This window comes from Taurulus bubalis (assembly GCF_910589615.1).
Source record: "Taurulus bubalis genome assembly, chromosome: 2".
In the NCBI taxonomy this organism is placed as follows: Eukaryota; Metazoa; Chordata; class Actinopteri; order Perciformes; family Cottidae; genus Taurulus; species Taurulus bubalis.
In genome coordinates this window covers 37,118,199-37,133,393 of record NC_136590.1, presented here as the reverse complement: position 1 = coordinate 37,133,393, position 15,195 = coordinate 37,118,199, and the positions used below count along the sequence as shown (strand labels likewise).

General features: G+C 41.1%; 1 protein-coding gene across 1 annotated transcript; it reads left to right on the top strand.

Moving 5' to 3' along the window:
* The first annotated feature begins 753 nt into the window (after nucleotides 1-753).
* On the top strand, nucleotides 754-5,956 carry LOC306733301 (transgelin-like). The gene is made up of 5 exons (XM_079214519.1): nucleotides 754-902; nucleotides 4,134-4,320; nucleotides 4,410-4,581; nucleotides 4,720-4,822; nucleotides 4,942-5,956. The coding sequence occupies exons 2-5, from the start codon at nucleotides 4,141-4,143 to the stop codon at nucleotides 5,090-5,092; spliced, it is 606 nt and encodes a 201-aa protein (XP_079070645.1). The 5' UTR covers nucleotides 754-902; nucleotides 4,134-4,140; the 3' UTR covers nucleotides 5,093-5,956.
* Nucleotides 5,957-15,195: the final 9,239 nt, after the last annotated feature.

Below are 15,195 nucleotides of genomic sequence, written 5' to 3'. Positions count from 1 at the left end.
TTGATGACTTCACATGTTGCCAACTTCTCACAGTGTTATCACGTCTGATGTCATCGTTACATCTCAAATCTCCCCGGCGGGTCCTGACTTGCTTCGGTGGACGAGGCCAACATGGTTGGAATGCCTCGGAGGGAGTGTCTCTCCTTGCTGTCATGGAAACCGCCTGGATGTACAACTGCAGCCTTTGAGCTGAAACTGTGCACAAGGACAAGAGAGGCGTCTGAATTCACATTTTCAGCCATAAGGACAAAATGTTGTGATGTGTTATAACCTGTTTCTCTACTTCCATTGTGTATTGAACTTAAACTCAACAGAGGAAGGGATTTACATTCCACAGCTGCCTGTTTCACTTGCAGACACAAACATCACCAGTTTGAATTAAGGCAATAAAAAATCTCCCACATGTGCTTCACTGCTCTCTAATTACTGTTACTCCCTTCCTGTGCTCCCTCAAACTGCACTGTTCTCCAGGATTTTTTTTTTATCATCCCTCCCTCCCTCCTCTCGTTCTTTAGTGGTGGAGGGAGAAATTTGGAGAATTCTTTTCAGTGACCACACCAAACTATCCAGTCACATGCCCTCTTTTTCCTTCCTGTCCTTCTCCTAAATAAGGAATTACAATTTCAGTGGGGAAAAAAAGAATGAGCAAAGGGGCGGGTCATAGAGTGTAATAAGAGGACAGGAAGGCATCTCTCTCTCTCTCTCTCTCTCTCTCTCTCTCTCTCTCTCTCTCTCTCACTGTTGAATGTGGTGAAGTCATATAATTCAGTCAAGGGTGTTTGCTGTATTTATATTGGCAGTCCTCTATCGTTCACTCAGCACTGTGTTGTCAGGAAGAAGAGCGGGAACACAGCAACAGAAGCCCTAACACACCTGTATTCACCTGAAAGCTACTACACAAAGTAAGTAAACACATTTTCTTCTTCTTCTTTTTCTTCTTCTTTTCTCTCCCTCACTCAATCTCAGTTTTCTGATTTCTCGCTGGCAGTCAAAAGATTTCTTTGTTGCTTGAAGCTTGTGGCTAACTCTGTGCAGGAAACATAAAAAAAAGAAGTGCAACATATCATACACCCCACCCTCGTACTCTGTGTCCTTCCCTCTTTCCTTTGCTCCTGTTTGATCCTACGCAGTCAAAAAGGGCTAAACGGTGTAAATTCTTGTGTTATGTGATCCTGTTACTTTTCTACCTTTGCTCTGAGCACTCTTATCTTAGACCTCATGGCCCCAGAGGTTTCCGCCTTCAACATGCAGCCAGTACTGTCTAATAATGTGTAATTTTCTAGTTTAATATCTGCCTTGAGCACCAGGCGGGTGGTTCAGGAAATGGCAGTAAATGTCTGCATGTGTTTGTTACATACGTTGTCATGTTTATGGACCATGGTAAAGTTTTATGTGCAGGCGAGTGCTTTAGACTGCGAGGCAACTTCAAGAGTGTGATTTCCAGTGGTGTTTGGGCTGTTCTCACTATCTTCAGAGATAAGATTAAAATACAGAGGATTGAATGAACTGTCTGCGTCAGCAGCAGCAGCAGCAGCAGCTGCTGGGAACGTGTAGAAATAATCCTGTGACCTAGGTAATCCATTGTGTTCACAAAACAAAGGTTTCAGAATGACCTTTTAGACATTTCCGGAGCCAAATGAGTCCCACGTCAAACAGAGTTGAAATGGTGGTAAATTTGACTCAGGTAACTAACAATGCTATTGTTTTATGCAACCCTGTTGCAGTTGCAAATAAATTTGTGAAACATCCTGTCACAGATGAATGCAAGTCACTATGATACAAAAGTTGTGAAACATCCGGTCACAGATGACTGAAAGTCACTGATACAACAATTGAGGCATTCGGGCGGGGATGAGAGAGTAACAACTGGAGTTGCCTTTGAGTAAGACACTTAACCCTCAGATGACACACAGGAGCGGATCAGAGGGCTAAAACAGACGGCTCAGAGTAGCAGTTGAGGTATTAAAGAATGTGTAAAGGTAAAGCAGGGGATTAATGGAAAAACTCACGAAATAATAATTTAGCGGGAAAAAACTAAGTCAGTCACATCAGTATGCAGTAGTTTCTTAATTCACTGTTGTTTGAATAGCACTGGAACAAAAAATAAAAATATATCAAATACAATTTTTGTACTGAGGTAGTTTGCTTTGACTTTTGACTTTAATTAAACAAATAATAAACTGGAAAACATGTCAAAATAAAAACACGGTTGTTGTTGAGCAAATGTATATAGCAACGAGTATCTTACAATAGAAACACGCGGCCATGTTGAGCACTGAAGTACGCAGAGCAACGCTTGTCTTTACAAAAGCAGAATAATAATCTCATTACAACACATTAGACACATTCAGTTAGAAGAGGAGTTTTAATGAGGTACTGAAATTAAACTGACACTCATTTTGAAATATGTTAATTGAAAATTAAAATGCACAGTTACCTCTTTGCCACAGCATGTATGAGCAACGCATAAACAGGTTTATGAGACTTATTTTCTATATTTAATCATCCCTGCAGCACACACCGCTGTCTATGGACATCATGGTGTTTGTGGGGTGTGTTGCTGTACCTATGATTACAAGACGTTCCCAGTAACTATTAGGCCGCTCCCAGTTGATTTCTAAAGTGTACAGGTCTGCATAATCTTCCAAAACACACATTCAAACACCTGTACAAACCCTCTGCTTGAATGGCGTTGACCCAAACTTGTGACAGAGATCAGTGTGCAGGTTAAATTTCATCTGAAAGAGTCTCTGAGTTCAACATCCCTCCTTGTTCACTGCGTGCAGAGATACGTCCTGAGCTGCTGGATGTTCACTGGGCGTGCCAGAACAAAACAGATTGAACCCCTGTGTTTGAGAAAGAGGTTGCTTATCAGTTTCAGATGCTTGGGTATTTACTACACCCTTGTTGTTGTGACTAACTGGTTTAGAACTCGCTAAGCGGACAGGAAGTTGCATCCCCCACATGCCCCTGTAACCACTACTACCACTCAGACAATGAACAGAGCCCCGAGTGTGATCTATGTTAGCAAGGGCTCCAGTTTGGAGCTGCTTGACACACTGATGATCTGTCAAACTATCAGCACATATTGCGTAAGACTGAGAAACCTCTGTTTTGCAAGATATAAAAGGTGTGCCTTTCTGTCCTGGCAGACAGTCCAACTTAGTACGTCTCCAGCCTTTTTGAAATGCAACACAAATGCACAGTTTCCATATGTTTGCAGAACATATACAAACCAAAAAGTGTTTCTATACGTCGGACAGGAAGCAAAGAAATGTAAGATTGAAAGATTTTCCTATCAGCAATAAACATCTCCAAACGCTATCTGCTTTTCTAGTTCATCATAAATGTCTCGAGATTGCATAACTCAATTATTCAGATATGTAAAAGCAAGAGCTATGGCTTGGCTTACCGACAGGTACCGCCTCATACGTTCATGTTTTAACAGGCTCGATGGAGGATTTTTGTTTTGTTGTTGTTGCTGAAAGGTCATTGCTATGGTGAGCAGTGGTGTTGTTTTGTTTAGTGTCCTATATACAGGATATGTCAGGGAGGGAGGAAGGAAGTAACAGCCGAATGAGCAAACAGGATGCAGCGAGCGGGGCGGTTCTTCTGAAGCTAACAGGAAGCTCATACTACATTCATAAGTGAGATAGGCCAACCGTAATTACTTACAGCAGGGTTGTAATTCTTTAAGACATTAGCATTCCACTACAGACAAAAACATGTCTTTGTTCAATAAAGGTCTGGATAATAGAAATCAAAAGCTTCAGTCTGTGGTTGGCAACGCTTGTTCGCTTTCCGGTGGAGAGTTAGATGAGAAGATTGCCAGCTGTTTCCACCTCTTTTCAGTCTTAAATGCTAAGCTTATTCTGAAAGTTTGAAATGAATAGGTTCTCAAAAAACAGTTCTAACACATAATAGAAACACATTCAGGCACATATGCACGCAGCAGGATGAGAGTGACTCTAATGCTATTTGTTCTGACTGCAGGCCAGGGCTGTGGGTGTGAGCAGGGCAGGGATTTAAATGAGAGCGTTCTGTCATCTATCAAACATCAATATTGAAAAGAACACAATACGCTGCAGAGGAGTGAAGTTTGCGAAGCTAACACTATCTTTCCCTTCCAACAGGATCAGCATGGCAAACGTTGGTCCTTCCTTTGGTCTGTCCCGGGAGGTACAGAGTAAGATTGACAAGAAATACAACTCAGAACTGGAGGAAAGGTTGGTGGAGTGGATCGTCGCTCAGTGTGGTTCGGGTGTGGGCCGGCCTGAGCCAGCCAAGACCGGATTCCAAAACTGGCTCAAGACCGGATGTGTGAGTGTTGTGTTTTCGTAAATGTAAAAACAGCATTGTAGTGTGCATTGTGTAGAGTATATTTAGAGGGATGTGCTTGGTTTGTATAGGTGCTGAGTGAGCTCATCAACAGCCTGTATGCTACCAACAAGCCGATAAAGACCATCAAGACTTCCACCATGGTGTTTAAGCAGATGGAACAAATATCGTTGTTTCTCAACGCTGCAGAAAACTATGGAGTCACCAAAACTGACATATTTCAGACTGTGGACCTCTTTGAAGGTAAGACAACCAGTAGAACTGATATTATTACAGCAGAATTAAGTGTTTTGCAGACTTACAGCAATGTAAGTGTGGAAATGTAACTGTATTCAGTGGTGAGGAGCACTCTGTTCATGTAAAACTGTTGCATGTCTTCAGGCAAGGACATGGCTGCTGTCCAGAGGACCCTGATGGCTCTGGGTAGTTTGGCTGTCACAAAGAACGACGGGTGTTACAAAGGAGACCTCAACTGGTTCCACAGGTGAGTTTGAGAGTTTCTAACTAGCTTCCCTGTGGACATTGTGTAATACAAAGGAGGTTTCATTCCAGTGCTGAGGAATGAGATTGTGGACTGAGGGATGTTTGCCTGTATGTGTGCAGGAAAGCCCAAGAGAACAGGAGAGATTTCTCAGAGGAACAGCTGACCGAAGGCAAAAATGTTATCGGCCTGCAAATGGGCACAAATAGAGGAGCATCTCAAGCTGGAACAACAGGCTACGGACGACCCAGGCAGATCATCAACAATCCGTAAATACGCGCAGACCTGAAACACTCATTCTTCTACCCTCTGAAAGGCCAGCGAGGACCATGAGGAGAAGTGTAACCTGATGGATTTCAAGGCTAAACTGGACCAAAACAGGGACCAATAAGAAGATGTGCACATACTTCATGTTGAGTACGCCTCCACAAATAGATACCTTAAATAGTGTATGCAAAGTTGACTGAGCATTTGACATAGTGAATTGTAAATCATAGTTTTTTCTTAAAGGACAATTCCAGTTGTTTTGCATGTTTTAACACACTTCCGAAAAATCGATTGTGCTTCACTGTAATCCATAAGATTTTAGATCTTACTTTCCAAACGTTCAGAGGTTTCAGTTCATTATACAATCAGCTTGCATTTGACATTTAGTTTGCTTTTTTCTTGATTTCAACAGCTTCATCATTGCAGCATGCAATTTCTAAACTCTGTCCCTGACCTCTGACCCTGTACAACTGCAACACAGATATAATGCAACATTAACAAGAATAAATGATAGAGAGACAATTGAACTAGTTGTTTAACATGATGGATAATGGGATCTCAAGCAAGTTTTAAGTCTCATTTCTTCTGCGCTGGAATTAATTGAAACAAGTATCAGCCTGGAAGATAAGAAGTGCAATGTGGTTTACAGTGATGTTAAGCACAACATTTTAAGTTAATAGGGAACAACAATAAGTTTAAAAGTTGAATTGTTCAGTTTAAAAAAGTTTTTAGAAAGACACAGAATCCAGAAATGTTTTACCTGCTCCATAACACAATCTGCAGTTAGATCAATATGTCGGACCTTCTTTTTAACGTTTAATACGTCATATATAATGAGAATGATTTTGAAATAAAGTTTGATTTACCTTTAAAGAAGCCTCTTGTGTGATGAATATATTAACAATAGAGATTAAGAAAGTAGCAGGCGTTGTCCACATGTACTGTTAACACTATTGCCCCTCAAAATCACAATGCTCTGTGATTCTTTATTGCCTGAGTGTTGGCCTGCTTGACACCAGGTAAACACTAAAGGAGATAGCTAATGTACATAGCAACCCATAATAAACATGTGACAGTCTGCAGGTAACATTACAATGAGCCTTGTTTGCTTTAAACCTGAGCTGTACTCCACGTAGAGATAAGCAGATGAAAAAGAAAAGTCTGCCCAAATGTGGGAGGAGGGAGAACGTGATGGGTGGGAGTAATGACGGGCGGGGATAAAGCCTGGATTTTTCCTGGCTGGGCTTTGCCTGGTTGGATGGAACGAGGGAAACAAGGGGGATTCAGAGGAGGACTATCTCTATCTCCTGCCAAGGTTTTGTTTATACTGTTTTTCCTTTAGTACCGACTAAGCTGTTCAGCATGAACTGTCTCAGAAAAAGGCCGGAGATGGAAAAGAAAAGCAGGAAGGAGAAGACGGAAAAAGAATAAAGTTAGGTTCAATGAGAGAGGGAGATTATAAAGGAAAACAGGGAGAAGTCATTTTTAAAACAGAAATGTTCAGGTGGACTCGAACACAGGAGAGAAAGGTGGCTGGGAAGTCAGAGAGTATTTCCAAAAAAGGAGGGATTACTGCAGAAGGGGGCCAAACAGAAAGACTTCATTCCTTCCTTCCTTCCTTCCTTCTTATTCCTTCTCATCCTTGGTGTGGTAACATGAAACTGGGAGTAACGTTTTACACAGAGGGGTAAATTGGTATATTGTAAATTCATGAGAAACAAGAACGAATTTAAAACAAATGGAAAACATACAGTAACCTGTATAATTATTAATATGAACGTACAAGTGGTGATGCCCTATTCTTCAGTTTTTGTTTCTATAATCTATTTTTTTCACAATGAAAGCATTAGAAACTGCTCCTCATTACTGGCTTGATCACTGTGCAGTCACACTTATATTAAAACGTTCATAAATACTTTTTATAGCACCTATTTGCCTCTAATGAAGCGAGATAATGTCCTGTTTGGAATGTCCTCAGCACTAAAGCTCACTCCTGCTGTTGATGCTGCTGCAGGACATTAGTCTCTGTGGGATGGAGCCTAGTTTTCTCAGCCTTAGTTTAGATTATTTTAATTGTCTAAAAGTGTTTATTATTTCAACACTAGCACTTTCAACACTAACTCATGTACTTTGGCATAAGTGAGATCCCTGAGTCTCAGGCTGTTCATTACTTCTACCCCATGGGTCCGTTAACATACCAGCTTTGTGTCGCTGCAAGACATTTTTTACACTGGACCTCGGATTTATTTTTTACCGTTTGTAAACATCACTGCTTAGGTCAGAACCAAACATATTGTACTGTAAGTGCCAATACATGTCAGACAACTATCATTCCATAAAGCAGTACATTTAAATAGAATAATTGAATTGAATTCATATTTGACATTTAATTCTCATTGAGCACAAAACATTTCAGAAACACTGTCATTTCGTCACCTTACATGTCTGAGGAGAAAAAAGCTGATGTGAATCCTTAATCATTTATTGTGTCAGGAGCGCTGCTGCTTTGATGACTGTTAGTTCATCATTTATTGACTTACTGAGCTAACAACCTTTAGCATACATAATTTACTCCCTGACTTCCGTCAGCTATTGTTTGTTACACCGTAGTGGAGTGCAACTTGTTGATGATAAATTAATGAATCGGTTAAGTGATTAGTTAACAATGAATTAGTCATTAATTGATCATTTGAGAAACTCCTTTAGCAAGGTACTTAATTCCCTAAAGCACTGCATTGGAGATACTTAGTTCTACCTCAAATTAGACCCCACATGACTTCAAGGTTGAGCGTTAGGGTACAACTTCTAAACTCATACCTGTCAGTGTGGAAGGCAGCTGAAATTAATGAGACTAAAAAACAAGCTAAAACAAACACATCATACTAAAGCAAACACTTCATAAATACATCTTTATCACTCACAGAGTCTAGATGTTTAAAACACTTCCACAGCTAATCTTTCACAGCACAGTATCGCCTGGTCTCTTTTACACAGGAGCTTGCATTTTTCATTCCATCAGGGCTTTAATGAAAGCGTGGAAACACCAACACACCAGCGGGCGGGCTCACTGCAGAGGAATGCACTTTGCTGCCATAAAGGGGCATAACAGGGCCGACGATTAGCCTCAAGGTTAAAGAAGCTGCCTTATGACTGGAGAGATGCCAGTTTAAATCCTCAGACTGTCTGTAAAAATATGAATGGGGAAGCTGATTTACCACATTGTTCTACCACTATTGAGCAAAACTAGCTTGTGGAGGCCTCACTGGTCCAGTGGCTCCAGTACATGGATGTAAAATAAGAACTGGATCTGGCACCTGCCCCCCAAAAAAACGTTTCTCAATAATTAACAAGGTACCTCGAATTGCCAACATCCCACTTGACTTTCTGTTATGCATTTTTGATCCATGGAAATGTTATATCTGTAAAACTTTGTGACGTCATTACAATGTAAATATACATGGCTGAGGTGGAGCCAGCGGGAGAAACACTAGTACATATTCAGTGGGCCAGGTGAGGAATTGTCATTTAACTGAATAGGCGCCATCTTTGGGTCCGCTATCGAGTTCTTACAATACAGCCATGCTTCAGGAGAGTGCGGACTCCATTAACACCCGAAGGTAATTTCCAAGTTCTTAATTAGTTTTCAGTTGTGTCTCAAGAGGAAGGATGCAATGTTGCACAACTGAAGAAAAAAAAAGCACAAGAGAAGTTTTCTTATCATCGTATGCACCACAACCTTTTGGCGCCACCATACAAAATAATGCTAAATTGTTTAAGGCCCAGATCTGACCCAGTCGAGGTGAACTAAAGTAGCCTGATCCAGATCTCAAGACTCAAGTAAATGAAAAGAACTTTCAGTCTGATTGTGAGCAAGAACTAATGCTATGGTTAGTGAAGATGGTAAGAAGGTCACTGATTAGAACATCTGAGTGAAAGAATCTGCCACCCGCTACTGTAGAAATCTGACTTGGCATCTGTGCTTCTTTCTGGCTTTGCCTGCAACATAACCGGCGAGACTGTCCTCCCTGGAAGAACAATAGCGGCAATCATTTTATAACAAATGCTCCAGTTTACATCAAGTGACAAAAATGGCGTCAAATCAGAAAATGCGTCACTGTGTCGTTCTCGGCACGGTCAAACTGATTTAGTTCAGCCGTCAGATGTTTCCCACTGGAGAGCTGACAACAATCTGGTATCGGGTATATACTCTGCAGCGCTGATGAGCCGACTGGCGACCGGTGTGCTGATTGCTGATTGCAGACCGGACTGTGAGCAGGGTGAAGCTGGAAGCCAAGGAAAACTCCAGGAAAGCTTGAGTTATGGCATGACCATAACAAGTTCAGCCTCATTCGTATCACCTCTTCAGGCACAAAGAGCTTTTCCCTGATTTACACCTTTACACCTTTTACCAAGAGCAGGCCAAGTGTTCTATTACAGAGATTGTTTGTAGATTTAAATGTCACACGTCTTAACATCCATCTCTATTTATATTTCATTTTGACAAAACTAATCTCTTCCTGCAATAGAGGTCTTTCCACAGATGAGAAGAAAATCACATTAGAATTTTCTTTGTCGATAAGTATGGTTTGTATGAAAGAGGCCTGAGGCTATGAGAGACACCCCCTTTTCAAAAGTCACAATGCTTGTACATATACCTTAAAAATTAAAGTGAGAATATGAGAGAAACTGATTTTTAGCAGTTTGAATAGTGTTGAGAAAAACAGCCTGATGAATACACAGTGATTGGCTGTGGACCTCGAATAGGCAGCATGTCTAACCAAGTATTTCGCTTTGAACTACATTGAAACGGCAAACATTCAGGCATTAATTTTACAGCAACCGCAACGTTAGCCTGCTTTGGTTTGTGTGCAGCAGGGCGATGTCAGTGCGAGGTCATTAAGTGACGCCACAAAAGGCAGCAGTCAAGAAATGATTGCCCTGAGGGCGAACGGCTGGGGAAGTAAAAAGGACGGCCTGACCCTGACCCTGACCCGAGACCTACTGTATTAGCTTAAGGACCAAGTCAATCATGGAGAGGTGTAGCGCAAAAAAAATCAATGGGTATAAATGGATTTTGATGACTTGTTCACAAAGTAGAAAGACCCTCTGGAGTTCTTCTGCCCTGTTCCAGTGAGATATAGAGATGGTGCTACACAAGCCTCGACGGAGGTAAAACTGCTCTTTTGACAGTTGTGGCAAACTATGAACAACATTGGTTGTAATATTTGCATTGTAATCACCGCTCACTTGCCTTCCAATGTGGTTTCATAGAGCTGTGATTCACGGCGGAGATGCTCTCTGCTCGAGTGTGGTTATCAAGATGGAGACAAGCAACTGTGTTTATGAAATAGAGAGGCCCTTAGCGGGAGACTTCAGGTTTAGAGACTCATTATGGTTAAGCATCACATCACTTACGATAACCATTGCCTCCAGATTGAGGTTAACATGCAGACTGAGTGTGTGTGTGTGTGTGTGTGTGTGTGTGTGTGTGACTGACTCATTGGCGTGAATATTTTTGATGCGGGAACCCCAAAGGAAGGTACAGTGGTGTGACCTACATGTGTCAGCTTTCTCAGCGGCTGCATTGAAAGATAAAAGGGTGAGAAAGGTAGGTCACAGGAGTATCAGGTGTAAATGGTGGGTAATCTGAGTCAGGAAGCAGATGTTTCCCCTCTACACTTTTGGTTTGAGGCCAAATACTGAGATCTGAATCCGCCATTCAAAACGCCATGAGACGAGGACAAAGCTGTTGAGTCTGAGCGACGAGTTAAAAGCTCAATATTATCCACGTTTTCACTTCAATCCTCAAAGCTCACTTGGCCTGGTGCCAAAAAAAATCATTTTCGCTTGACTTTGAGCTGCAATTTAGAGACTGATCAACCAATCGTGGCGGTCCATACCTGCTGCAGTGAGGCTGTGAAGGGCTTTGCGCAGAAGAGGAGGAGTTCCTCAGTGAACGACATGCGAGTCGCAGTCATGTAATATCATGGGCAGGATAACCTTTTTGCTGTTGATTTATGAAAAGGCCTCTTACACGATTGAGTGTACTCAATAGCAACTGAATTATTCTGAAAATTATTTATTTTAAATATTCAGAACTAATGACTTGGTTCAACATGTTAATGCTAGCGCCCGAGTGTGCTGCACATTCATCGTTATCACATTTAAATGATTTACTTGTTTCACTTCATATCAGTTAAAATATATAAAATAACAAATCCCCACAAGCTCTCAAGTACTTTACTGCATTACACTGTGCTCGTGAGGGCTCTTGCCTGGCTGATCCTGGTTACTAGATGCTTTTTTCAGGCGCCTAATAAATAATTTTCAGCCTCTTGATGAGGGGCAGCAAATGCAGCTTTCTGATGTCAAATAATTGCTCTGTATACAAATTAAAATGGCACAATTTATTTAAGGAGTGAGGGGATCTAAACTTCTGCTTATGTGATGACTACAACTTCTGTATTTAATTTCCCTTGAAATTACATAATGTGATTGTGAAGTTAAAACATGTGGACTTGGTTTAACTTTTGACCAGGAAACAAAGTTCACAGCACATGGCAGTGGCACACATATGCACATACATCGCTCATCATTTATGAAATCTGATAGCAATCATAAAAGGCATCTGTTAAGTGGTTAGCATGCCTGTCTTTCAATCAGAGGGTTGGTGGTTCGTGCCCCAGCTCTGCTAGTCCATGTTGATGTGTCCTTGAGCAAGACACTTAACCCCTGCTGCTGTGCCTAAGGTGTATAGAGCAAAAAATCTAAGTCACTTTGGATGAAAGCATCAGCTTAATGTAATGCATCACATTGTGATCAAAGTAAATCAACACACAGTGAGGGAAATGTATTAAGTACATTTGATTTTGTGGAAAATTATTTCCACAGCGGATATCAAGTCAAAGTACACCAGCATTGTGAACAGCGCTTGTTTGTGCTTTATTGTTAAGTATTAGTATAGCATTAAGTGACCCGCTGATAGGTGAGAGTGTGTTTCTACATACACTCACCTAAAGGATTATTAGGAACACCATACTAATACTGTGTTTGACCCCCTTTTGCCTTCAGAACTGCCTTAATTCTACGTGGCATTGATTCAACAAGGTGCTGAAAGCATTCTTTAGAAATGTTGGCCCATATTGATAGGATAGCATCTTGCAGTTGATGGAGATTTGTGGGATGCACATCCAGGGCACGAAGCTCCCGTTCCACCACATCCCAAAGATGCTCTATTGGGTTGAGATCTGGTGACTGTGGGGGCCATTTTAGTACAACATCAACAACCATGCCACGCTCAAAATTGCTTAAATCACCTTTCTTTCCCATTCTGACATTCAGTTTGGAGTTCAGGAGATTGTCTTGACCAGGACCACACCCCTAAATGCATTGAAGCAACTGCCATGTGATTGGTTGATTAGATAATTGCATTAATGAGAAATTTAACAGGTGTTCCTAATAATCCTTTAGGGGAGTGTATATTCCTGTTCACAGATGTTGTGTTACAGATGCCCAACACTGGCCAGCTTGTGAGTCCTGAACAAAAGACACTTTCAACAGGCCAATAGAGCAGCACAAGGCCAGATATAGATTTTATCAGGGCGTTGACAACTTGCTGTTGACACATCTGTCAGTGTGTATGCCTTTTGGGATTAGAAAGTTATCATTTCCCATTCAAACTGTGTGGTGATAGACGAAGCATGTCATATTTATCTAGAATCGACATGGCCAGTTTTAAGACTTTTAAAAACATTATTCGATGTGGATCGCTGGCAGTCTAAACATATGCGGTTCAGATGGAAATGCAAATGTGGGCAGAGTGTTTGTTTCTGATTTCACTGGACGTTTAAAGTGCCTTTCAACGTTGTACCGTTTCAGTAATGCAAATTTATGTGACATACGGATTACGTTCCTCCAGTTTTACAGCATCCCAACTCTGAGATGGAAAAACTAGTAAAAATACCAGCTTTGACTCCTCAGTCATTACTGTGTCAGGCACGTGAGCTCGTAATGTGAATCCAGCCAGTAAGTGTTTAGTTCTGGGCTCGAGCTCGATGTGTTAACAGTGCATCAAACTTCACACTCCGTCGACAGCCTGCGGTACCGGCCTCCAAATGGACCGACTATTTTTGCTAAGCTGGGACAGTTTTGGGTCACAGTTAAAATTAACAAGAGCGACATTAAAAGTGAGGTAATGGTTTATTAACTAGGTATTATACTATAACTATCACATACACTCCAGCACGCCTAACTACATCTTTAATGAGGGCGTTTTGAAACAAGTCTCTAAGTTCTGTTGGGGAATTATAACATTAGAGAGATGCATTTGAGAAAAGCAAATTATTTAGGCAGTAAGGGACTCTGACTGAAGGAGAAGAGGCGTGGAGGCAGCAGTGAGGCTTGTTGGGCTCATTCTGACAGTTGTCTGATAAAATGGCTCCCTCTGCTGGCGAGTGTGTAACTCAGTGCTGCAAATCACAATCCTTGATTTCAGAACCTCAGAGATTTGTGAATCTTGAAAATTCTAATGCGATCACTCATCACAAGTAATAGATTTTGATAATAGCAAAATTAGGATAAAAAAAAAAAGTGGAAAGAAAAATTTTTTTTAAAAAAAAACACTCCCAACACGTGATTAGATCCTTCTTTGTTTTTTTATTGGAATGCTTTACCTCAATAACGTGACAACGAGCCAAAAGAGTGCAAATGCTGTATCGCACCAAACACGCACTCCCACAATCGGAACCCCCTTCAAGCATCACTTCCTCGAGCTTCACACGTCTTATATACAGCCGGGGTCACTTCTCCACACTCATTCGTCCAACTGATCCAGGACCAGACACACTGTAGACAACCGTCCCCATCAACACATAAGGCGCACACACACATACACTATTTATATACAGCACGCAAATGTGCAGAGCTTAAGACAGCAGTAATGTCGGAGAATGTCGACGCTCGACAAGAGACTCTCGGCCACAATTTGAACAGAAGAAATAACTACGCGACAGTAGAAGCTCACAGACAACGCTTTTCTTTACATGACCTGTGTTTGCTTTTTAGCATTTAGCGTGACAATATTCAGTATAGCCGTCATCAGTAGCTTAACCATGTGGCTACTTTTTATTCAAAAATATATTCAGTAACTACACCACATAGAGATGTCAGGGCCCCGGCAGGGGATGGGTGAGAGTCAAACACAAATACGACAAGGAGAGAAATAAAAAAGGTGAGAAACGGCATAGTGGGCTTTTAAGAGAGAATACTGTATATCCATGTATTTAGGAGGGAGAGGGAGACTGCGCTAGTCACAGTGTGAGATACAGACGCAGAAAGGAATATCCCAAATGAAATCTGTATTTTTATGAGGAATAACTCGTGTTGTGGTCACTAAGGTGAAGTGAAAGGAGTACTGGAGCTGAAGTCTCTCCTGTTTTGTATGTTGTGAAAAACTAAATCAAGTGCTTTACTAAGTGCAGCACGACTGAAAAACGGTGCACACACAATGTCATTGACATATTTGTTTCTATTCAACAATGTCCTTCAAGAGATAGACACCCAGTTAACAGTCAAAATGTTTTTTGAATAATCACAGTAAATGTATCTGAACACAAATAGTGAAATGTAATTCTACAAGTAAAATGTAAATACACTCGCCGGGTGTGACAGACGTGTTTTCACATCAAAGCAGCAGGGTCGGGAGTGTTTCAACAGCCTCACATCACTAACGACTATGTTTGAATACGTGATTTTAACAAGCATGCAGCCTATAACGTTAGGATTCAGTTGAACATTTAGCACAGTGATGATTTTAGGTGACACAAGGATGAAGTAGTGATTAGCAGTGTGTGTGGTTTGCGGAAAAGTAGTTAACTCTCCAGATATACATTAATCTATTTTATGTTGATCAGCCATCTAAAAAGACAACTAATTAGTTACACCCGAGTTCAAAAGTGAACATTTAACTAAGTGCTCCTGTATATGAAATAGCACGCATGAACAACTGGACAGACAAAACTCTATCAGAATAAATGTGTGTAATTATTTTACATGACATTTGCTTCATTGGATTATGCTTTCAGCAAAATCGTCTAATACTGAGAGATGTT